Source organism: Myzus persicae, unplaced genomic scaffold (assembly GCF_001856785.1).
Source record: "Myzus persicae strain clone G006 unplaced genomic scaffold, MPER_G0061.0, whole genome shotgun sequence".
Taxonomy (NCBI): domain Eukaryota; kingdom Metazoa; phylum Arthropoda; class Insecta; order Hemiptera; family Aphididae; genus Myzus; species Myzus persicae.
The window spans coordinates 12,176-35,760 of record NW_019102643.1 but is presented as its reverse complement, the minus strand read 5'-3'; the positions used below and the strand labels follow the sequence as shown (position 1 = coordinate 35,760).

The 23,585-nt window shown below is 31.8% G+C and overlaps 3 protein-coding genes across 3 annotated transcripts in view; 2 read left to right on the top strand and 1 right to left on the bottom strand.

Annotated features, from left to right (window-relative positions):
• Positions 1 to 23,197, bottom strand: part of LOC111032855 (ras-related protein Rap-2b-like) — a 102,043-nt gene extending 78,846 nt beyond the window's left edge. The window contains exons 1-2 of the mRNA XM_022313320.1: positions 22,489 to 23,197; positions 19,486 to 19,604 (exon numbers count right to left, since the gene is read on the bottom strand). Of these exons, the coding sequence (XP_022169012.1) occupies positions 19,486 to 19,595 (110 nt within the window). The 5' untranslated portion in view covers positions 19,596 to 19,604; positions 22,489 to 23,197. The remainder of the gene's footprint in view (positions 1 to 19,485; positions 19,605 to 22,488) is intronic.
• On the top strand, positions 2,824 to 4,923 carry LOC111032859 (adhesive plaque matrix protein-like). Its single transcript, XM_022313322.1, has 3 exons — positions 2,824 to 2,957; positions 4,333 to 4,453; positions 4,592 to 4,923. The coding sequence occupies exons 1-3, from the start codon at positions 2,937 to 2,939 to the stop codon at positions 4,810 to 4,812; spliced, it is 363 nt and encodes a 120-aa protein (XP_022169014.1). The 5' UTR covers positions 2,824 to 2,936; the 3' UTR covers positions 4,813 to 4,923.
• On the top strand, positions 12,727 to 19,375 carry LOC111032858 (prisilkin-39-like). Its single transcript, XM_022313321.1, has 3 exons — positions 12,727 to 12,934; positions 13,148 to 13,259; positions 18,601 to 19,375. The coding sequence occupies exons 1-3, from the start codon at positions 12,914 to 12,916 to the stop codon at positions 19,098 to 19,100; spliced, it is 633 nt and encodes a 210-aa protein (XP_022169013.1). The 5' UTR covers positions 12,727 to 12,913; the 3' UTR covers positions 19,101 to 19,375.
• Positions 23,198 to 23,585: the final 388 nt, after the last annotated feature.

Genomic DNA, 23,585 nt, shown 5'->3' with positions numbered 1-23,585 from the left:
GTTATTAAAATATAAATACAAATATTATTTGTATACAAAATAAAAATACTTGTCCTTTATTATTGTTATTAGTACCCATTTAGAGCCCATTCTTCCAAAGTACGTAACAAAGAACATACATCCTATAGTATTATATTAAAATTATAATACTTGTATAAAGCACTTCATATTAATGTTTTTTAATTATTTTATATGAGGGTCGAGTGTTAACGTCAATACAACCATTATGAGCAAAATTAGTACACCCATCAACGCTCAACATTTTTTTTTTCAATGTAACTTGAAATGATTTTCTATATATTTCACAAAGTCAACATTTACTTTCTTTCAGCTAGTATAATACTGAACAAATCGGTATAGATATTAATATTTACTATAAGTTATTTAATATTTACTTATACCATTATAACTATTACAATAAATCATCATTAAAGTTGTAACACTTATAGGTTAGTATACAACTTGAATGTTGATTATTAGATTAAAAAAAATTAAATTAAAGCATCTGGATACAGCTTGACATTTAGAAGCACAAAATAAGAAAATATGAAATATTGTTCAACAAAATACTGGATATGTAACAAAATTGATTTGAAGGTTATTATAATATAATATACATTGGTTAGGTTATGACATTTAGTAATTTATAACTTATAACAAGAAACTATGAATACTACAACTTTTTTAAAAGTAATTCTACATCGAATACACAAATTCATCATACAAAGTGTATTGCTTTCTGTGTTCCGACGTTATTATTTTGAATGAAAAAGTATAAAACTTTAATTCAAAAGATATACAAAATAATATTATACATAATATTTTATTGAAAAGTCTGCAATCACAACTTTGATTACATTGTATAATTTGGATATTGGTTTCTTCTGCGGGCATCCTCCAATCAAAACCTTTTTTTAGAAAAAATGTTCAATAATAGTTATTACAGTTACAATACTTATCGGCAACCAATCAACTGTTATAGTTTATTTTGAAAAAGCTATATTTTTGATTTTCAACAATTAATAACAAATATTCTTTTTTTTTTAAATCGTATAAATACTGTTGATGACAATGAGTTATATTATTATGCGTATAATTGAGATAAAAACTTAAATCAGAAATACAGTAGCCAGTAGGCTATGCAATCAAATGTAGTTACAAAAACTGACTTTTCAATTAGTTTTTATTCCAAGTAATATATTTATTTAATAAATATATATTAATTTCTTTACGTGTTTGAGATTAATAATAGTTTTATAAATTTACCTATCGAAAACAATAATGCCGGAAAGTGACATAAATATTATACGGATATACGGCGAATAAAGGGTAACTAAATCAGGTATGAATAATTTATTGTTTACAATTAATACACATGGTGAAAAATATTAGAGTACTTAAAATAAAAATGTTAAGTACATCTTCATATACGTATACACGAATAGACTACATTTTTGCATTTATTTATTTTACATTTGTTAATTTTGATCATAAAAGCGTATCCGTTTGTACAAATGAAAATAAGAATTCTATAAATTATTAATATGGCATATTAATACAACATAAAATTAGCCAACTTGGCCATCTAAGAGGAATAATTTCCCGTTTTTTTAAAAAAAAAATTAGCTCCGAGCAGTTTCCATTACAATATTTTTCAATTACCCATGTAGTTCGTCGTTAAAATAAAAGTAATCATATTATTATAATATATACAACATCATCATCTTCATTATATAAGAAGTTCAAAACATGTGCAAATTTAATAAAATCTTTTAACTGAATACAGGGTAAGTTTTTTAGCATACTCGCCCTATTTTTGTGCTTAAATTATGCAATTATTCAAATGTTGATATTTGGAATTTTTAAATACACTTGAAGACTTTATTTTTGGATCCTTGAGATTTTTTGTACCACTAAAGGATTATCCCCTCATCAGATATTGTTGGAATCATTCCCTTTATTAGAACATTTATTTAAATTTTCATTTTTAGAATTATTAAATATACCTACCCAAGGACCATATTTTCAAATGTCTGATATTTCTGTACTACTTAAGGGTTTCCTGTAACAATATTAATTTTTTTTTTCTAATTGTACCCCCCCCCTCTTTTTCATTTTTAATTATCATGCAGATTTTTTATGAGAATTTTGATGTACCCAAATAAAATTCGAACCAGTTATTTTTGAGTTATATAACTTTATGTACGAAAGATTATAGGTCTATTGTAATGGGTTAAGTAGATAAAAGAGGCTTGGGTGATTTAAAAAAGTTAATAATTACTATTGATCTATGAGTATAAATAATTTATAAAAATTGTCCAATTATAATAAATACTACATCTTGTATTGCATATAGTTAATATTTTTCTAAAACCATTTCAAACCATTTCATTTTCAAAAAAATCATCCACTAAATAATTTGCCGTAAAAAAGGCGGGTTATTTTTTGTAAAATAGAAGTTTGTATAACCACAGGACGCTCCTTAAGAAGTACAAAAATGTACTTATACTTAAAAATTCTAAAAAATTAGAATTTGAATAAATATACTATTAAAAGGAAAAATGGGGGCGAGCTTGCTTAAAAAAAATCACCCTGTATATTAATATTATACTTGACTGCTTTTTTAATTTAAAACAATTATCAATGCAACAATTTTCCGGAATCATGATGAATACCTGCATATATTTGTGCAGTTTGATTATTATAATATATTATGCTAATAAAAATGTATGTTTAAGTCTTAAAAGTAGTTTATGTTGCTTATACAACCTCCCACGTTCCGTGCATTAAATTTAAATTTTAAATTCGCGCATATATAAGGACCGCTACGCCCGAAATTGGCATCACAATACATCCCGAGTTCACATCGACAACTACAGGTTGAAGTTTTGAAATCAGTCTTAAAGACAACTCAAGAAGAAATCTACCAAGCAGAAATGGCTTCTTTCAAGTATCTGGTAAGTCAGGCACATTTTTATTTCATAAATTCGAATAAAATCAACATTAAACCTCGTAAAAATCGTTTCTTTAAATCCGTACAGTCCAAGTCGTTTTCGTATAAATGTATAAAATACGATCGATTCGTTCCACCCTTCACGTTTGTCATCACACGATTTTTCGATCGGTGTCTAGTGTCTACATTTTATATCAATCGGAAATTCCGCGTCAAGGTCGATAACTTTATATACTATAATATAATATAACGTCCATGTATTTTTCGTTGGATGTTCGGGGATCGTATTGGTGGGTATCGTCGGAATAGTTATTTCAAATGTTGAAACGATAATCGTTCGATATTTACGGAAAATATTTTATCATCCCTCGGCGATGACATTCATGTAGGTGTCCTGCAATAAAAGGTATGAATTGAAATCAGTATATATGTAACCTATATCATACTTATTCGATAGCGACTCGTTTACCTTACGATTTCAAAAACGATTTGATCTTGTTTATAATTAGATTTATTTTTTTGTCGGTCGTGAATTTAAATCCAAATATAAAGTCCGAGTGCAATAATTAAAAGATAGAAATCACAAAATAACTTGATAACTTAAATAGAAATAAGAAATCGGATAAACAATGAACATTAATGTAGGTGCAATATAAAATAAAATAATAATAAGTAACCATTATAATACATAATATGTTTATCAAAGAAAAAAAATCAATTACAGCATTAACAAAATTACCGTTTATTAATAGAGCCGTGTTAATAGGGGATAGAATAACATATTATATCTAAGGGAGGCATGTGGAATATTGAGTTCGTCCGACAATAATATGCAATTACGATCGTCGAGTAGACGTCTATATATATACATTATACATATATAGGTATCTACTAATTATTATATATACATATATATATAATATCATGCCGACGCATTAATGGAAAAATAAATAACTTTTCTATCGGTTCCTATAATATAATAAAACGTCCGTGCCACCGGGTAGGTATAACCCAGAGCGGCAGTAGATGAGTGTGGTGCGGTTACCTACCTATATAGTCTGATACTACGATACGTGTCCTGGGAGCCAAGTTTTCTTGAATCTAGGTGTGAATGAAACTCTCTGAATTAATTGCCCAAATCCATTAACTCTCCGTTCGTAAGAACTCATCGCGCCAGATCGGACCCTCGACAATTGCGCCGCGATTCACTGGCAAAATATTATTATGTGTAGGTGCACTTCAAATTGGTCAGTTAAAAACCTTCGTAGACACGCGACCAAATTTAAAGACTGCTCGCAGCATAATGTAATATGATTTTTAGGTACCATCGTCGTGACAATATATCGATCGGTTTTATCTAATAATTTTGTTCATCACAGATATTCGTCGCCTTGGTCGCCCTCAGCGTGTACTCCGTTGTCTCCGAAGAAGCACCAAAAGCCGAAGAACAAGTTGGAAGTGAAGCCGCCAGAGTAAAGAAACACGCTTACATCGCTGCTCGTAAGTATAATGCAATACCACGATTACACAAGTCCCGCAATGTTTGAACTCTGTTTGTCGGACTGCTGTTCGGAATTCGACTAGAAATCACATCGATAATTTTTGAAAAATAATTTAAACTGTTTTATTTTACAACAGCTTTGGCCTACTCTTCTTCAGCCTACCCATACGCTTACTCAGCTTACCCGTACTCGTCTTACCCGTACTCGTACTCGTACCCGGCCTCATACTCAAGTGGTTATGCTGCTTACCCAAGTGCTTACTCCGCTTACCCGAGTTATTCTTACGGCAAGTACTGGCCAAGCAGTGCGGCTTACTACCCAACCTACAAGTCCGCCTACCCGGTTTACCACTACTGAACACGGCTCCCGACCAACGCATTTCAAATCTTCCGGAAACAAACGTAGTTATAAGATAATTGTATAAAACTTTTTTCACAATAAATATGTGATCTTTCTTCAACAAACCCACTACGAGTCAATTTTATTTATTTCATAGTTTTCCTCGGTATACCTACATCACAGTCGTAGCTGTGCTATATAATATAACCTGCAGACCACAGCAGTGGCGTCGAAAAACATTACAATTGTTTGGCTATATTGCTATAGGTATTGGCTATAATATGTGCAACACAATAATAATTGTTGTACATCAAGAGATCATGCTGTGTTGATATTATACCTAAACGTACACCGCGAGATATAAAGATATAAGTAGCGTTGGAAATAATGTACGTGTTTTAAATCTATTAAGAAAAAAAAATGTTTTCTTATTTCTTAAAAAAAAAACAAAATTTCATTAATACAAAATTATCCAACACAGCTATCCAAGAGGAATAATTGCCTGTTTTTTTTTTTATAAATTTCGCTCCGAGCAGTTACCGTTACAATGCTTCAGTGTCAGTCAATTATGTTTGTCGTTAAAATAAAAATAATCATATTATTATTATTATAGGTAAATCGTCATAATATGAGAAGATCGAAACATGTGCAAATTTAATTAAATCGTATTACTGCGTACATAGTATTGTTATACTATGCTTTCTTAAGTTAAAAACAATTACCAATATAACAATTTTCCGTAATCATGGCGTAGTGCACCTGTATGTATTGGCTCAGCTTGATTATTATTATTATTTTATATTATGCTGGAAAAAAATAAACATAATTAAGTCTTAATAGTTTCTGTTGCTAATATACGTCCCGCGTCACGTGCATTAAATTTACATTATCTTCAATAAAATTGGTTAGGTAATTTTATTTTTTTATCTTAGTGAATTCAATTTTATTTTTAATTAAAAATGTTGTCTAAAGAACAAGTTTTAAAATACCATCATATTTATGTCAATATATACATAGATGCTTTGTAGTTAAAATTTCTAATGTTTTCAAAGTTTAAAATCTTTGTTTTTTCTTTATCAACTTTAAATTAAAATCATGAAATGTTGGCGTTTTATGTGCCTGTGTGGCTGTGTATACACTTTTAAAAAGGTATAACTATTAACCACCATTATAATATTATTCATGTACATATATGTAAACTTACTGTAGTTGTCTGGTCTTAAATAAATTATAAAATATATACAAACTAATAACTATTTACGAATAGATCGTAAAAATTGATGGAGCACAAATCAATCAATCAAGTTTGTATATCAAGGCGTTAAATCGATATCTTTTTTTCGTTTTAATTTATAATAGATGCATGTATAATACGCCTCGCTTCTATATAGAGTAGGTTCGTAAAATTAGTTTTTAATTATTTTTTTTTACACAATGCTATATTATAATGGAGATATTAATATTACCGTACACAACGCCACATTGTTTTTGTTAAACCGTTTAAAGTTTACAAAACGATGTTTCATCGCGTTGACTCGCGGTCATAGTAGTTTGTACACGAAAATAATTATTAGGACAGAGTTATATGCCTTTAGACAATATATTTATTAATTACTTTAACAACATTATGTAATATACAGACATGATTAAAGCAAATTTAACGATAAAAAAAAATATTTATAGGTATAGTTTGCAGGTCGTCGGAGAATTAGTAGAATACTATCATCACAATACCCGCGACTACTATAGATTGTAGTTCGTATCATATTATATTATTAATATTGTAAACTACTACTACAGTCCCGAGCTATTATAATTTGTGATCCAGTCACTTATACTTCTATTTACGAGGCACCAGATATTATATTTATTGTGGGCGGATTATGTGTGTGTGTGCATGTCAGATTTTCTGTTTTGATTTACATCCCCTCATCGCTTTGCAGTGGTGCCATTGTTTTTGACTGGATTTCAAGAGTTCCAGCGTAGTGAATATAGAAATTTATGTTTCCCAGGCATTGATTATATTTCAAAATATGATTAGGAACGGAGAAAAAAGAACTTTTAAATTCTAACTTAACCGATTTGTATAATGTTATCATGTTTGAAACAAAGTATGAATAGTAATATGTATTGTACTGCAGGGCGATACACAAGACTTAGTATTTCCTACCCCCTTTTATCCTTTAATAATGCGCTTTTATTCATATTATGATTTTCGGAATTTTCAAGTATACTTAAAGATCATAATCTTGAATAGGTACTTGGGTGTTTTATACTATTCTAGAAGGTTGCTGTATTCCTGTGGCGATCCGAACTTCTTATTTTTCAAATAAGAATTAAGAACCATCCATTTTTACTGTAAATTATTAAATAGTCACAAGATTTTTTGAAAACGTTGGTGCTAAATACATCAAAATTCAAACAAGCAGTTTCTGTGTTATCAAACTTCATGTAGGTACCAGGTACCTACAAAGGATAACAACCATTAACAATGGTTTTACACCAAATAAAAAATTGATGTAATATTCATTTCAGCATAGTTGTTCTATTGAACTTTGATATTTTTTAAAAACATAAAATGATAACCATATTAATTACTGTAATTTTAAAAACATTGTTTTATTTAAACCTAATATCATGGACTTTTATTACTGTACCTACCCATATTATGGCCTTTAATGTTTAGAAATTCGATAAACTACACTCGTTGGAATTTAATTTAACATAATGTACTTACATCGACATAAAAGAAAATCTGCTTAAAAATATTGTAGAAAGGCTGTTTCGAAAATTAAAAAATAAGTTTTTTTCATCGACGCGGAAAATTCCTTGAATGTCATAAGCAAACCTAAGTAGGTATTTGATTAAAATATATAGTGTTTGATGCTTAAGTATATTATGTACCCATACATAAAAGTTCCAAAAATCAGAAATGTAATAAATTCGTTATTAATAGACAAAATGGGAGCGACCGCATGCTCGCATCACCCTGTGTGCATACATAATATGATTATTATGTTTTTAACGATCACATGATATATACATATACATGAACACAGTGAACCGAACCAGCCACCGTCATGAAAACTTATTTTTTGCTCAGCAAAACTTCGACCAAAGATATGATTTGTTATTATTCTTATATGGAGTTTTGTTAACTCCACACGGTGTATGATAAAATAATATAACAACGAATACCTATCACAGTCTGTGTTTTGACTTGCGAATAATATTCCTTAGCGGCCTTAACATCATCATAAAATTCGGAATTCTACATCGAGTTTGACGACGGATATTATATAATGCGTTTATGCAACAATAATTGATACCACATAAGTTATACCCAGGTAACGCCTAAACTTGTTTTACTCGAATACAATATGTATTATACAGTTTCAAGGGAACACATTGTTGCTACACATATTTTTACGTACCACGTACGCGTCTTTTGTTTAGCGAAACTTGTGACGTCGACAGTGTTATATTTTTATTTGCATAGGTACTCGGAGCGATCTAATATATCGCTTGCAATAAATGACAAGTAAGTACTTACTTGTTATTATTGTTACTTGCTATGTGTTGCGATTACATACCGTTTATTAGTATGTTGCTATTATAGGCCAAAGGGAGCGTGGCACACTTATATTTGTATATGAAATGACCAGCTAAGATTATTTTTTTTGAATCTTAATTCGTGGTGAGTATTCATGCGGTATTTAGAAGGAAATTAATTTTTAATCATCTACCACAATTTATATTTGTATGTTTTATTGTATGAGAAACTACTTTTATCAAAATGAAGGGGAGGGATAACTATTATATTGAAATACGGTACTCCCTAATTAAAAAATAATATTGAACTAAAAAAAAGTCTCACGCTATCACTAATGTTACATGAACCTATTTTTTATTCGCATATTTTAAGAATTTTTTGATCATATTGGACAGAATATTTCAAGGTCTTTTGATGCATGATTGCTCGTCATTCGTTAAGTTTTTGAAGGACACAAAATCTTAGACTGTAAATATTTACAACAAAAAAATATTTATTCTAATTATTATTTTTATAATAGTGTCTAAGATTTTTTAGATTTGATTATCTATGTAAAATACTAAAATTACTCTTCAAAAGTATTTTGATTATAGGTATCCATTTATAAATCAATATACTTAGAAGAGTATATTATTCCAATTCCGAATTTTAACTTAATAAATATGGGTTATCATAATCTTTTTTGTAATAATATAGCGATATAAATATTGCTAACATAGAAATAATGTGTGTATAACTCATTAAATGCATCACCCAGTTCACTAGAGCCAATATTTTTTTTAAAATTAATAACGCGAGAAACTGTATAATAATAATAATACTATGAGAAGTACGTCCGATAAAACATCGTGGTGCAGTATGATTCTTTTGACTTGCTCAATCAGCTGATATTCTTAAATATAATATTAAGCTATCCGTAAAAAAAAATGTTCACAAAAAATTAAAAACTTATAAATAACCAATTGTATGGACTACGGAAAGATATCAAAAGTCAATGCACACAATATATAAATATATCGAACACGAGTAAATGAAAAAGTCCATTACAACTTTCTCAAAACATTTTGTTATGTACCTATTGTGAATTAATCCAAATTAAATCGAAATTATTAAAATGTTTATTGTACCAGAGGGAGAGGGGTGATAAAATATATACACATAAATGTGCCAACATGAATTATTTTTCTCTTACCAACTTTAGAGTTATCCATTACTCACCAGAGTGTCTTCCTATGGTAGGAAGACTCCAAAAGTTTCACATTGCTACTTTAAGCGTATAGAAATCGGACACAGATGACAGTTTAAAAAAAATTGTTTTGAACACATTTCTAGAGAAAACCCAGTACTCGCGTTTTTATCAAAAATCTATTTTCGTTGTTTAGTTTTGGTTCGGAAGTTGATAACACAGTATCATAAGTACATAATTGTTTACAATAGAACATCAATGATTATATTTTATCTGTGGCAAAAACAAAATAAATTTCGACTATTTGTCGGTGTTTCCTACAAAAACTTGCTACAGATACAACTCGGGATAGGTACATCTAATAAGATCGGTCGTAATAATCGATATAATACATGGGGTGTAACAGAAGAACTGATGAAAAACTTGTTATAATCAATATTTTTTTTCATTATCATTTATAGCACTTATTGAGCTACATGTATAATATAAAAAACAATTTATTTTTTTTTATACTGAATATAGACGATTTAAAATTTGACTAAATTCATTTTTGGATAAGTTCAAAATAGCCAATTTGTGAATCTGATTATAAGAACAATTTTGATGGTGAAAAAATGTATCTAGGTTTACTACTCATAAAGGTAATGTTAAAAAGTGTTGTCCTATGTTAAGGTGATGTTTTTTTTTTTGTCAGGTCTATCTGTTACACTTCGTATATGAGACGTGTAATAATCAATAATGTATTGTAGTATAATAGTTTGCCATAAAGTAAAAATAATATAATATACCTACCTAATAGTGCTCTCAGCCATACAAAGCTCAATCACATACGAAGTAATACGTTTATTGTTGCCTATATACTACATTACTACGATAATGATATGTATCTTTGTACAGGTTCTATACATAAAATATATTTATTTATAATACAGTAGAACCCACTTGTTACGACGCCTCGCATACAACTATATTCCAGATAAAACGATTCCCAGCCATGTGCTCGCAGGTTGGTTTTATATCTCGCGTGCAGTGCATTTTCGTCGTTCGGATATAACGACCGGATTCTCTAGGTCCATCGAAGATCGTGACAAGCGAATTCCACTGAACACTGTAGGTACTGTGGTGCACTGCAATCTCAGTTTTATATATAATATGATCATGTTCAAGACCGAAAGGACGATGCTCAGAATATTGGTACGGTTTATACAATTTATAACAAAAGAAATAAAAAACGAGGAAATCTGGTACTATTCAAAATTTAATCGTCGGAGATTCTAAAATATTTACAATGTTTATAATATAATTTTGATAAATCAAAATTGTCAACAAGTTAAATATGAATAATACTTAAAACACAAAAATAATGTTAGCAATCAAAATAAACAAAAAATACAAATAAGTACATAAAAAGTAGCGGACAGGTAAAATAAATATAAATTATAGGTACAATTAATATAATTTATGATTAATAATTATTATTTCGTAAACTCTGCTATATTATTTTAAAATTGTCCTATTTGAATTTCTTTATTTTTGAAGCTCTCACATTCGTTGTGTAATTTGTCTTGCAAAGTATTTTTTTTTCACCAAACACGTCATTTGTTGCACTCATAGCACCGATTTTGAAATCCATAATTACATATTTTTATTTTGAATGTCGAGAAACTTGAATGCATTTAATGATAACTTTTTGTAAGACAGTTGTATATGATTTTTTGACTCATTTGATAAATATGTGTACACAAAAGTAGATAGTAGATACTTATTATCCTCTCCTAGTATCACGTAAATGTATTGAAACATATTAGATGAACACTTGAATGTACCATCCATAAACCATGATTCAGATTTTGTTAGAATATTTATGGCAAAGTCAGAAGCAAATAACAAAATTCTTGAATCAGGTTGTTCACTGTTAAAATATCATGTGAATGGTCGAGGATCAGCCCCCATTGTAGTTTTCCACTCTTCAGGGGTATTGAAAACAGAATTTATTGGTTTTCTAGGTATGGTGGTAATTTCGAATATTTTGTTTTAACGAAGAAAAATTTCCAACTGCTACAGCTGTATCCTCTGTACACATACAATCATATAATTACATCGTAGTTTCCCATCGATCGTCGGTGAAATAAAATTAAAAATAATCGTTGATATTTTATTCCTTTTCTTTCTCATAAACGTTTAGGAAACCTTAACTATTGCGGACCGTACCAGTATTCCACGCTTATAAAGACCTTACCAGTTTTCCGTTTACCCAGAAAGACATACGAAATTTAACGCGTTCAATTAAAAATGTGATTTTGTTTATTTCATACAAAATCTCATCTTTAATGAACTATCAGAAAAGATATTCCTATATTTTAGTCGATTGCAGAAATCATTGAATCGTACATGAACTATTTAACGTTAAAAATCTCAGTAATAGTATAATGGTTCCCTTGAGTGCTTAATATTTAAATATTAATAAATACTATGGCTCACGAATGGCGTCGTGTGCTTCGCTATTCGTACCTGCAAAACGGTTGACTAACACGTAAACGATGCTGCGCCGTCGACGACCGTGTAATAATATACGAATTATGATGTGTGTAATTTATTATTATTATTATTACACACCCACCTGAATAATGTCGTATAATAAACGTCACGTCATTCCGAAGTAATAACTACAACACGCAATCTGTTTTAAGTGTGCGTAATTCGGGAATACGATCCGCCGATACGATTTAATATTATAATTATACATTATAGCGGTTTAAGTACCTGAGTTCTATTATGTTTGATTTCCGACAGATTTCGGCGTGCACAGTCCTCTGCGTGTGCAGCTCAATCGTATAGTAATGTAGGTACATAAAGCGCTTATGACAATAACGATAATAACGATAATCTGCAGTCGGCGACCTTAACCGCAGTTGAAAAAAATTAGCGAAAACAAAAAAAAACACACAAACGAAAAGGGGCAATTAAAATAATTGTTATCGTTAAGTCCAAGGATACGACGGCCGCGTCGCCGCAATCCCGAATTTCCGCGCCGTGATAAGCGATATCGGCGATAACGATTATAAGACCATAATATATATAGTAATAATAATGGCGTACTGCATTGCCGCCGGGTTTTCGCGTAACAAACGTAAAAAAACGAATGTCATTAGGGAAAGATGAACGCCAGTGATATATAAGGACCTACCGTTTGCCGGTGTCAAATCATTCGTTTCGCATCCCTCGGTCCAAGTGGTACAAGCTATAAAAATTATATTCATTATTAGCAGTGTATATTATTAGCTACGCCCGTCTTTTTTTCGCGTCCAACTGACGAGATAAACGGACGACTTGATACTATACTATCATCGACAACTCATCGGCAGCTACCTCGTAAAAAAATGGCATCTTGCAAGTTGACGGTAAGTGAATGAAAAAATGCACCGGAAAAATCCTATTGTTGCGCCGCGAGGCGATGGCAGCAGGTTCTCGGTATTTTTTATTTTTTCATAACGACAATAATAATATTCATAATATTCTCGAAATGAACATCACGCTGTTTTTCTGGTCGCTGCAATAATATATCTTCTATCAGACTCGTGAATAATCTCGTCGTTTCGTTTTTTTTTTCAAAGTTTTGTTTCGCACTTCTCATTGTGTCAGTCTTTGCCGAAAAGGATGCACCGAAAACGGCCGCCGAAAACGAGAGGGTGAAGAAAGCTGCAGTAATCCCACCACCTGCTTCAGGTACGTTTGCATATATATTTAGTGTTATACTGTTATAGCCGTATGGTTAGGATTATGTTTATGACCTAAACAAATATTCTTTAAAAAAAAAACGCTCGGAAACAAACCTTAAAAATATAAAAAAAAAAATGTAGTAAAAACCGCTTTAAAAAAAATGTACTTTAAAAATACGTTATAAAGATGTTTGTATTAATGTTATTTTCTTTTCTTTTCACAACATTAATGAAGTAAGTAGTATTTAAAAGCTATCGTGTAAATAGAGAGTACATTTTACTCCATATCACCAACCCAGTCCAAGTCCTACCCTCAGTCCAATACATTTAAATGTTCACCATTTTTTAAGTAGGTACAATTATTCGCCATCATTCGCCATTCCTATAAATTCCTAGGATTCCTATAGGTAATGAGTTTCAGAATTCTTACGAAAAAATTTCACCAGCAAAAAAAAAATTGCTCAACGGGTGGGATAAGTATGGAAAACTAAAATGGGTAGAGTATGGTTGTTCCACATCATCAGATTGTCACTTAATCTAAACATATTACAGTTTTTATTATTTGAGTCTACACAATGCAGATTGTAACTGTATTAAAGTCACTTACTAATTATTTATATCGTAAAAAAGAATTTATCTCATAAAAAATCATGCATTTATTTGCTATTTTTCTCAAATTTTGAAATTATTTTCCAAAACCAATGGGGAATCAAAATTAACGGAAAAGTGTGTGAGACCAAAAGAAAAATAAATAAATGAAAAATTTATGAGTATTAAACAACATTCTAAATAATTTCTAACTATTATTATTATATATAACTTATTTACTTATTAAAACTATCCCTGTAGGTATGTGTAAATTATAATAATTATTTTATGCGCTCGATTATTAAGTTCAACCACGGTCCCGCGTTTGTGGAGTAAATCACAGACAACTGCTACCTACATTTCAAATCAGATTAAAGTCTCAAACTTTACGCAATTAAATACACGATTCGAATAATTTGCCAACGTTTGAAAGTCAAATAACGGTGGTTTATAATTCGTTGGACTGTGAAAACAGATGAACGCTATGATGGAGAATATAATAATTATGAGCAAAGCAATTTTATAGGCTATCGGATAGCAAAATTAATAAAGTCAATGTGCGGCCGGTCGGTCTACATAATATCATATATTTATAGTGCATAATACCCGCGTTTTATGTTTGCTCATTTCTAGTCGGTTTGTTGAAATATGTTATTTATTTTCATCGCTCACGATTCATTTGCACACCGTGGTCGTAGTTTTCCGGTTAAAAATTGTAATGAATTTGTGCCTTATATCATAGTACTCTACTACTCTGTCTCGTTATTTATTTTCAGAACTAATAATAGCTGTAATACTTCTATAAAAAAATAATTGAAAACCCAGTTTTGGTATATATGAAAAAAAAATACCATTAATGAAAACTACTAAATATGTTTTATAGAAGATTTGTCATAATAAAATATATATGAATAATAAAGTCATTAGGTTTAAATAAAATAATGACTGTAATATAATATCAAACCTAAATCAAACCTTGAGCGAAAATTTTTTTGATCTGATGAATTAAATAGGCTTATGATGACGTAGTCTTTTAGCTCACATATTTTGTTCGCATTGGAAATATAAAAGAAAAATTTGAAATCCTCCAAGAGCAAATTAAAACTTGCAGTAGTCTCAAGCACAAGTCATTCGCGTTTTCGATTTATGCGATTGGTGTTCGTGATGATATTATATTTTTTATTTTAGTCATAATCGCACGAAACGTTTTATATATTATTATGTGTTTAAAAAATAAAAAGGAAAAATCTATGGTAGAGAATAAAAATTGTCTTCTCTTGTAAAACATAATATAAATTGTACGACGAGGTACAATAATATAATATAATATATGCGTATTGTGTTTCGTTTTAAATAAAAAAAACGTGATCATTTTTTCTTTCTTTAAAGAAACATTAAAATCTTTAGCGCTCTCTAAAAAAAAAAAAACTTTTAACTATACATGGAAAGTATATGGTGGTGGAACATTGTTATAGCACGAAACGTGTAGACTGCAGACGATTTAATACATCTAAATACACGGCTGGTTTAAGTGATGATAATAACAGTATTATGATAAAAAAAAAATCGGCCTTTCTAAAAAACGCACGGGGTGGCTCATCAAGCGATATATTATATAAATTAATTTACTCGCCCGGGGCACATCGCAAAGTGAAAAAATATGTAAATGCCGTGAGGAGTTGAGGGGGATGGCGTGGCGCCTTGTTTGCGACGGTCTTAAGGAAATGAATTGCTCTCGAATAGCATAGAGATATTATATTATCATCAAGTCGCTTCGTCGCTCCGGAAAGACGGGTCGTAACGAAAAATACGTATACGTGTGCAAGACGGAAACGAAGGAAACTAATTAACGAAACCAAAAACGAGTTTTCCATCTCGACACTGCCTGCCCACATATTATTATTGTTCGAAATCCCCGCGAGTCTGGTGCGACGTTTCCGCTCGGCACTCGATCAGAAGGTAAAATTGCAACGATAACGTCATGGCCAGGTTTAGAATTTTGGCGTCCGCTGTGTAATTTTATAAAACTACACACCTCTTTATTACGTGCGAGGGATTCGGGATTGAACGAAATGTTCTAAATATTACAAAATTAAAATATATAAAAAATGTACAAATCCTTACGTCTTGTTGCATTATTGTATCGCTACGACCAAGCACGTGACAGTGTGTACCTCCTACCTGTTCAAATATTCGTTTATTATATTCTATCGTCATCGTTTCGCCTAAAAACAACGATTATTATACTACAGTGCATTTTATTTTATTCATTCGCTTTTCATTTTCAATATTATATTCGGTTGGAGATAATATTTTAAAACCGAACTGACGTTTAGACTACGCGACTGATATGAAAATCCCGGATGCCATATAATAATTAATTTACATGTTATTATAGTCGCTAGATTTTAACGTGCTCGGTGTTTTCACGTCGTCGGAAAAAGAATAACGATATTATGATTTGCAAATTCCCCCGACTAGTATATGAGGAAGTAAAATCAAAACGGGGGTGATTTCTTTTTTTCAAGTCCGTGCATGACGTTTATCACACGAAATATTATTTATCGTGCAGGTGCATTATACGTGCGAGGTACGTTTTCAATTTTAGCCTTAGCGAAAAACTTTTACTAAAAATTCACCGATTCTATACCGCTAGTGATTCATTTAACTTTAGACACTCATTATTTCAAAAAATATTAATGTTTTTGAAAATGAATTTTTCACGTGGTTTCAACTGTTTCAAATCGTTACAAAACCGCGTTTTTTTAAAATTTTTATCCTTATAATTTAAGGACTCCACTCATATAAACTTTAAATGTTTATAACTCATAAACTATACTCGTCCTAAATTCGATTTGTATGTAACAAAAAACTTATTAAAATATTTTGCTTTGGAATATGGAATTAAAATTTAAAACTAAATGTTGTTATTAAAAAAAGTAAAAAACTTAAAAATTATAAGGATACAAATATATTTAAAAATATTTTTATTTTTTTTTTAATGTCGCTACTTGATTTTGAACAACTGAACCCATCTAAAGAATGTTTTATCAAAATCATTAATACTTTTGGAAATAATAAAAGAATCACCTGAAACATTATTTGATTCGGTTATGTCTACACACGCTACCAGCCCCATGTTTATGCAATGTTTATCGATTTTGATTTCAAAATACACAATTGGTTTCAGGAATTTATGGAATTTTGAAATTTCCAGATAGGCACCTATAATTATTTCATACCTAATTTATTTTACACCTACGTCAAATTGCCTGAAATCAGCGTTTTTATTGTCGGTGAGCAATTTTCCTAACGACTAGTCGGTATGCGCAGCGTCCGTTGATCATAATAATACGTTATAGTATCAGTCCACCGTCGCCGACCAGCAGCCCCTAAAACCTGCTCACCCTAAATCAGACGGTAATAAATCACGGCGGTATGGCCATCACGAGGGCGTGGGGTTTACTAATCCGCTCCAGGCAAAATAAGTAGTTCGAATGGTTGCCGCCAAATTTTTAGCGAAAGTCGATGGGAAAATTCGGTCTAGCGCGTTTCGAAAGTGATGGGATAAAATACGACTGGCGCGCGGGGAATTTTAGTAAAATTAAAATTAAATTAAATTAAACTCGTAAGTGTAGCGTGCATGTTGCACACATCGTATATTATGTGCATTTGACGTGATTCACAATCAAACCTATATCTCTGCATTACGAACGATACCATGTACCAATCAGCGTCGTTCAGTCGAAAGTCTGTACCTAGTGTAATGATATCGTAGTATGATTCCAGCACAAATATCGTGCTTAGTATAAACAATAATGATTTTTCTAGAAAAAACTCCCAACGTATTTGACATTATTATAGAATAAAAGATTTTTTATTCAAAACAATATATTTAAATTTTACAATCCACACAAACATGGTAGAATGAGTAAGGCTGATGACAAATTTTACAATGGCATTTGCATTAAGAGTAATTGTAATTCTCCGAGAGGTGGCACCTGACAAGTTTATAGAATCCATAAACAATAAAAAACAAAACTTGTTATATTAAATTGTAGTGATGAAAACCACCTATGAAAATCTCGAAAATGTATGAAATTTTAAACTCGCATATTATTAAAGTATATATACGCAAGACACTATTAAATATAGCTAAATATTTCTTCGTATCACATACAGGTGTAACAGATAGACCTGACCAAAAAAAAAAAAAGTGATGCTACCTTAATTAGGACAACATTTTTTAACATTATATGAGGAGTAAATAATTTAAGAAATATACCCATATCAGCAAATTTCCTAAAATTATATTTTGAAAACATTTATTTCCAAATGAATTTAATCAAAAAATTATTGATATTTTCAAAAACTCTAAAAAATAAACTACTCGACTTTGATAAAATATGTTTTTACCATCAAAATTGTTCTTATACTCAGATTCCGAAATTGGCTATTTTGAACTTATCCAAAAATAATTTAGTCGAATTTTAAATTTTTATATTCAATATTAAAAAATAAAAATATTTTTTTTTATATTAAACATTATGTAGAGCAAGTGACTATGAATTATGTATATAAAAAAAAATTCGAAAAATTGATTATAACAAAAGTTATTGCATTAGTCAGTTCTATCTGTTACATGCCCTGTACATCGTGCTAAGTTTTCTTTACATTTTTTTAAGTACATATTCTGCACAGAAATTATTGCATGGTCTCAGAAACATTCGAACTATACTAATGTTTCATTTCATATTTAGTTGCGGCCGCGTACGGATACTATGGCAGTCCTTATGGCAGTTTGTACGGCAGCCCTTATAACACCCTATACGGCAGCCCTTACGGTCAAGGTTACGGCCAAGCTTACGGCCAAGCTTACGGTTACCCGTACGGATCGCACCAGGGAAAGTACGATGATGGCAAGTACCACCATCACGCGGCTAAGTACGATGATGGCAAGTACCACCATCACGCGGCTAAGTACGACGACGGCAAGTACCACGCTGGAAAGTACGACAAGGCGACGGTGGCCACAGCATTGTACAGCAAGCCGTATTCAACCGGACACGACGGGTACAACTACGGCTACAACGGTTACAACGGCTACAACGGTTACAACGGTTACAACGGTTACAACGGTTACACCGGTTACAACAACGGATACAACTATGGTTACAATGGTGGATATCCGTACTCTCACTATCCATACAACAACCAATACTACAACCACCATCAAGCATCGTACCCTTACGTCTACTAGGCCGACCACTTCAACCGGACGATTTTGTTTGACAGTTTATTTTCTTCGATCCCACAAAACACTATTGTTACCACGCAAAATAATAATATACTCTTATAACGATCATTATAACGATTATTCTGCAGTATACGATTCGTTTTATAAATGTAATAGAGTTTATTTTAATATAATTATAATATTATTATACTCAATGATGATATTACGTAGGTATTATGTCAAAACTTGGATTATGTATTCCGTCAGATTTTAACGCGAATAAACAATTTAGACACTAACTGCTATTATTAATTTATTGTGCTTATATGATGCAAAACACTCACAGAGACGATGCGATAAGGTATTCTCTGTAAGTATAAATTATACACCTACAAAAAGGAGTTCTTACCTAGCGATCGAGTGACTTGACGACAGTGAATCATCGCGGAAAAACGATGACGGCTGTAGGCTGAACCGCCGTTTAAATTGATGTTTGCCTTTTGCTCCGTCTCGAGGCATTGCCCGTTGCTGTGAAAAAAAATCCGAGGTTAATAATGATAATAATATAATATGTATAAGCACCTACGATTTACGAAAGAAAAATGTACCATAAATATTGTCTCTGCAGTGCCAGTACAAGCATGTACGATATTACTTAATATTTTACCTCAGCCTACAAGAGCAAAACAATCATTATTGCTACTTATAAACATTAAAACATTACACCACAAAATAAATTACAACTATTTTTACACCGAGGAAACTAAAGGTAAAAACAGTGAAACCTTGATTACTCGTACGACTTTAAGTAGAATTTTTAATAACTCGGAGTAATGTCTCGGACCCATGAACCTGCACGTACAATTTACTCGATCTTTTTTCGTCCCTCGATTTATTTATTGAGGTTCTGCTATATTATGATAAAACGCAGAATTGAGTAACCTTTAGAAACTTTGTTAAATTTAAAAGCAATGATTAACCATTTTACTTGGCTAAAAAATTTCTAATCCGAACTTGTTATTAACCCGTAGATTTTCTATGGCTTCTCAGACATTACGACTGGTTTCCTTTTGATAGAATACATATATTTTCATGCCGGCATGATTACAGTCTCCGTCGATCCACATAATGAATTTTCGTCTAACAGAACCAATTTTGTGTTGTTAGTTTTAATATTAGTTAACCACTTGTCTTGACTCACCATCAAACTTAAATGTAAGAATACTATCCGTATCTGTACGTTGGATTTTAAACGATATTTTAATTTTCAAGTGAGTTATGAGCATTTTTAAATAATTGCAATATTTTACATATCTATACTCATAACGAGTCATATTTCGCTTAAAAATTTAAATAGATATATCGCTATAAATCCAACGCACAAACATAGACAATGTTTCTTACCTTTGAACTTGCAATTTTCTTTATATCAAACCTGCAAACCTAAAACACACAAAATTTGATCTGCTGAACGTAACTTTGCTATATTGTCTTACGCTCGAAAGACGGATATAGATAACACGTCATGCAGGTGTGAGCTCACCATACACTGCACGTACAAGTTCACAATTTAGCGAATATAGGTAATCCTTGTCGTCGATCGTGTCGAATAACCTATATTTGCATTATGCATAAAAGTTATGATTTATGAGCAAAAAATTCTTTGCCCTACACGAACACAGGTGAGTCCACGGGGAAAATTGTATGCATAGGTATATTTATCGACGTCTCGTGATACGCGTATTGAAGTGTTGACAAAAAAAAAAAAGAAGAAAAAGCTGCGTACAAAAAATTTAATTTATTCCGGCCGTGTAATAGATTCGGCCCGTAATATCCGCACTAAAACCCGCAAGAGGGTTGTGGGTGGTCCGGAAAAATCCTATTAAAACACGACGGGGAGCTCGCCCCGTGGCTACTTTTTAGACACTTAAAACGTACAATTAAAGAAATTCACGCTGTTCGAGCACGTATCGCGACTAAACTAGTTTCGTTTTCGGCGGCTTGCAATAGATAATTATATTAGCAATAACAATATGACCAATCTAGTCTCGGGGTACGTATAATATAATTAGTATAATATACGTGTGTGTAGTGAGTTATATATGTCATTACGTCCACTCTCCATGTGTGCAGTCGAAAATCGATTTGTCCATCGAGAATGTACTAAAATAAAGTACCCAGAAATGTGTTCTAGAAATTCACGGTTATAAAATTATTATTGTCATTAACAACGCTACAAAAAATATTCTTCGAACAAGACTAGACAAAATCCAGATTGATACCACTAGATTGAAAAAAAATACAGCCTTATGTTGTTCCGTCGAGGATTTTAAAATTGGGCAACACAAGTGTCCCAGGTTCTGCATACCCACAACTTTATAATATTTACTAACAATGCGGCTGTTGTAAAATACTTAGTAAGAAAATTCCCACTAAAATAGTAAAATTTTCTACAAAAACTGACTTGACCTTAATTTGGCTTAATTGATAAGCCAATTTTTTATAAATTATATTTTGATATACCAATATACCTCATATAATATTATAGGCATAACTGCAAATGATGAATTATACTTTTAAATTAATTTAAAATAATAACAAACTAAAATTAACAGTATATAGTTAAAATATGAATAGAAAGTGTTTACATAGAAATCATAAAATATTTTGTTTTCAGTTGTCTTTTAAAATAGTTTGTATGATAATTATAATAATAATAATAATAATAGCAAAATAATTAACACTGATTGTGATTTTTGTAGTAAAAAAAATTTAAACGATAGTTGTCAGGTTTCAATTTTGGGCTGGGTTAATGTAAACTGGGCCTGCGATTACCTTAGTGAAGCTCGGCCCGGAAATGTCAGGTAATGAAAAGGGTCGATTGTAAACTAATAATTTTCACCGATAAAATATATTATGCACGACATAATATTTAATCGGAAAATAATAAATTAAAGAAAATATAACGTATGTATATTATGTTGTATACACATTTTACATAATTTATTTCTGTACAACGATAATTTGCATACTTATTAATAATATGAAAATCAAAATAAAAGGAAATAATTTTTGGAGGATGATGAAAATCACCTCATCGCATGCTGTCCTTTGTTTTATGCTAAATAGATCTCGAAAATATTACAAGATATAATAATTAATTAGATATGAAAAGATCTGAGCATAGTATTTTTACCTGAAAAAAAACTGGGCCGATAGCTTACAATCGCAATTTGGCTGACTACCTGAGGGATGCTTAACACCAGTGTGCCCTTCAGGGACCTTTAATCCGGCGCTCGTACTCACCCGTCGAAAATCCCGTGTATAGGATACTCAATAATACGCAAATAACGATTGGAAAAAATACATAAATGGATAATATTATTTACCAATAATGTAAATGTATAATTACCTGATTACTCGGCCGGTGTGTACAATAATACTATATACCTAGGTTTAGGTGACCGACAATTGATGAGTGGTGATCGCGTACACGAAACTCTTTCGAGTTTTCAACTAGTCCGCACCGAATCTCACTGGACCGGACCGACGACGACGCTTATTATTAGATTATAATATTTTAGTGACGTAAAAAAACAATGTACACGACACGGTCTGTTCGACGACGGAGCTACCAATCCACTAGTTTTCGATACTAACTGATATCGTACAATACGCGAGGATTTTACATAAAATTGAATTTAAATTAAACTATTTTATATATTATTATCAATTAATTATCGCGGAGTGTGTGGGGTTTTTAAAAAACACGACACGACGATTGGCAATGATGCACGCGATCCGCGATTACGAACATGACGGTGGCGATACGGTCGTCATCCGGCGAAGATGATATTATATTGTTGTATTTAATTTTACTAACAATTTACTTATAAACCACTTTTATTCATACCGTCGTCATATTACGGAATGCAAATGCGTGCGTATATACGATTAATGAGTGGATAAAATTACCTACCCAATGTACACGCCGCGGTCGCGAATTACAACTGTACTCAACAGGTGTCAGAGACGCGAAACCGACTTAACGGGGTCAAACTTCTCGTCCCCGTGATCGCGGACAGAGAGTGCGATGTCGTTCCGTGAACACCGCGAGAAGGGTTCGCACGGGGCGACTGGGGAGAAATCTGCAGGAAAAGTGTTTTATCCCACCCCCGTCTGCCGGTGCGCATGCCGGTCGCAGCGCGAATCCCGTCCCGTCCTCTGTCGCACCCTCTCGCCGTTTCACCCTCTCCACGAGGTCGCTTCCCCGCCGCACAGTTGTGCGCGCATCCCCTCGCCGGTCTCTCGCCCGCTCTCTCGGTCGCCGATGCATATAGAATAGTCGGTTTCCTCCGCTCGCCGCCGTCGCGCGTCCCGCGGCGATCCTCGTATAACGTTTTACTATATACACATGTCTATTATATACATATATAAGTTTATATACAATATGTATATACGCCGTGAGTATTATAATAATAATATTATGTCGCGCAGTGCATAACAGTG

Excerpts from the sequence above, each read along its gene's own strand:
- LOC111032859 (XM_022313322.1), top strand. The coding sequence starts at position 2,937 with ATGGCTTCTTTCAAGTATCTG. Across the intron at positions 2,958-4,332 it reads TGGCTTCTTTCAAGTATCTG|ATATTCGTCGCCTTGGTCGC; the intron begins GTAAGTCAGGCA and ends TGTTCATCACAG. Across the intron at positions 4,454-4,591 it reads ACACGCTTACATCGCTGCTC|CTTTGGCCTACTCTTCTTCA; the intron begins GTAAGTATAATG and ends ATTTTACAACAG.
- LOC111032858 (XM_022313321.1), top strand. The coding sequence starts at position 12,914 with ATGGCATCTTGCAAGTTGACG. Across the intron at positions 12,935-13,147 it reads TGGCATCTTGCAAGTTGACG|TTTTGTTTCGCACTTCTCAT; the intron begins GTAAGTGAATGA and ends TTTTTTTCAAAG. Across the intron at positions 13,260-18,600 it reads AATCCCACCACCTGCTTCAG|TTGCGGCCGCGTACGGATAC; the intron begins GTACGTTTGCAT and ends TTTCATATTTAG.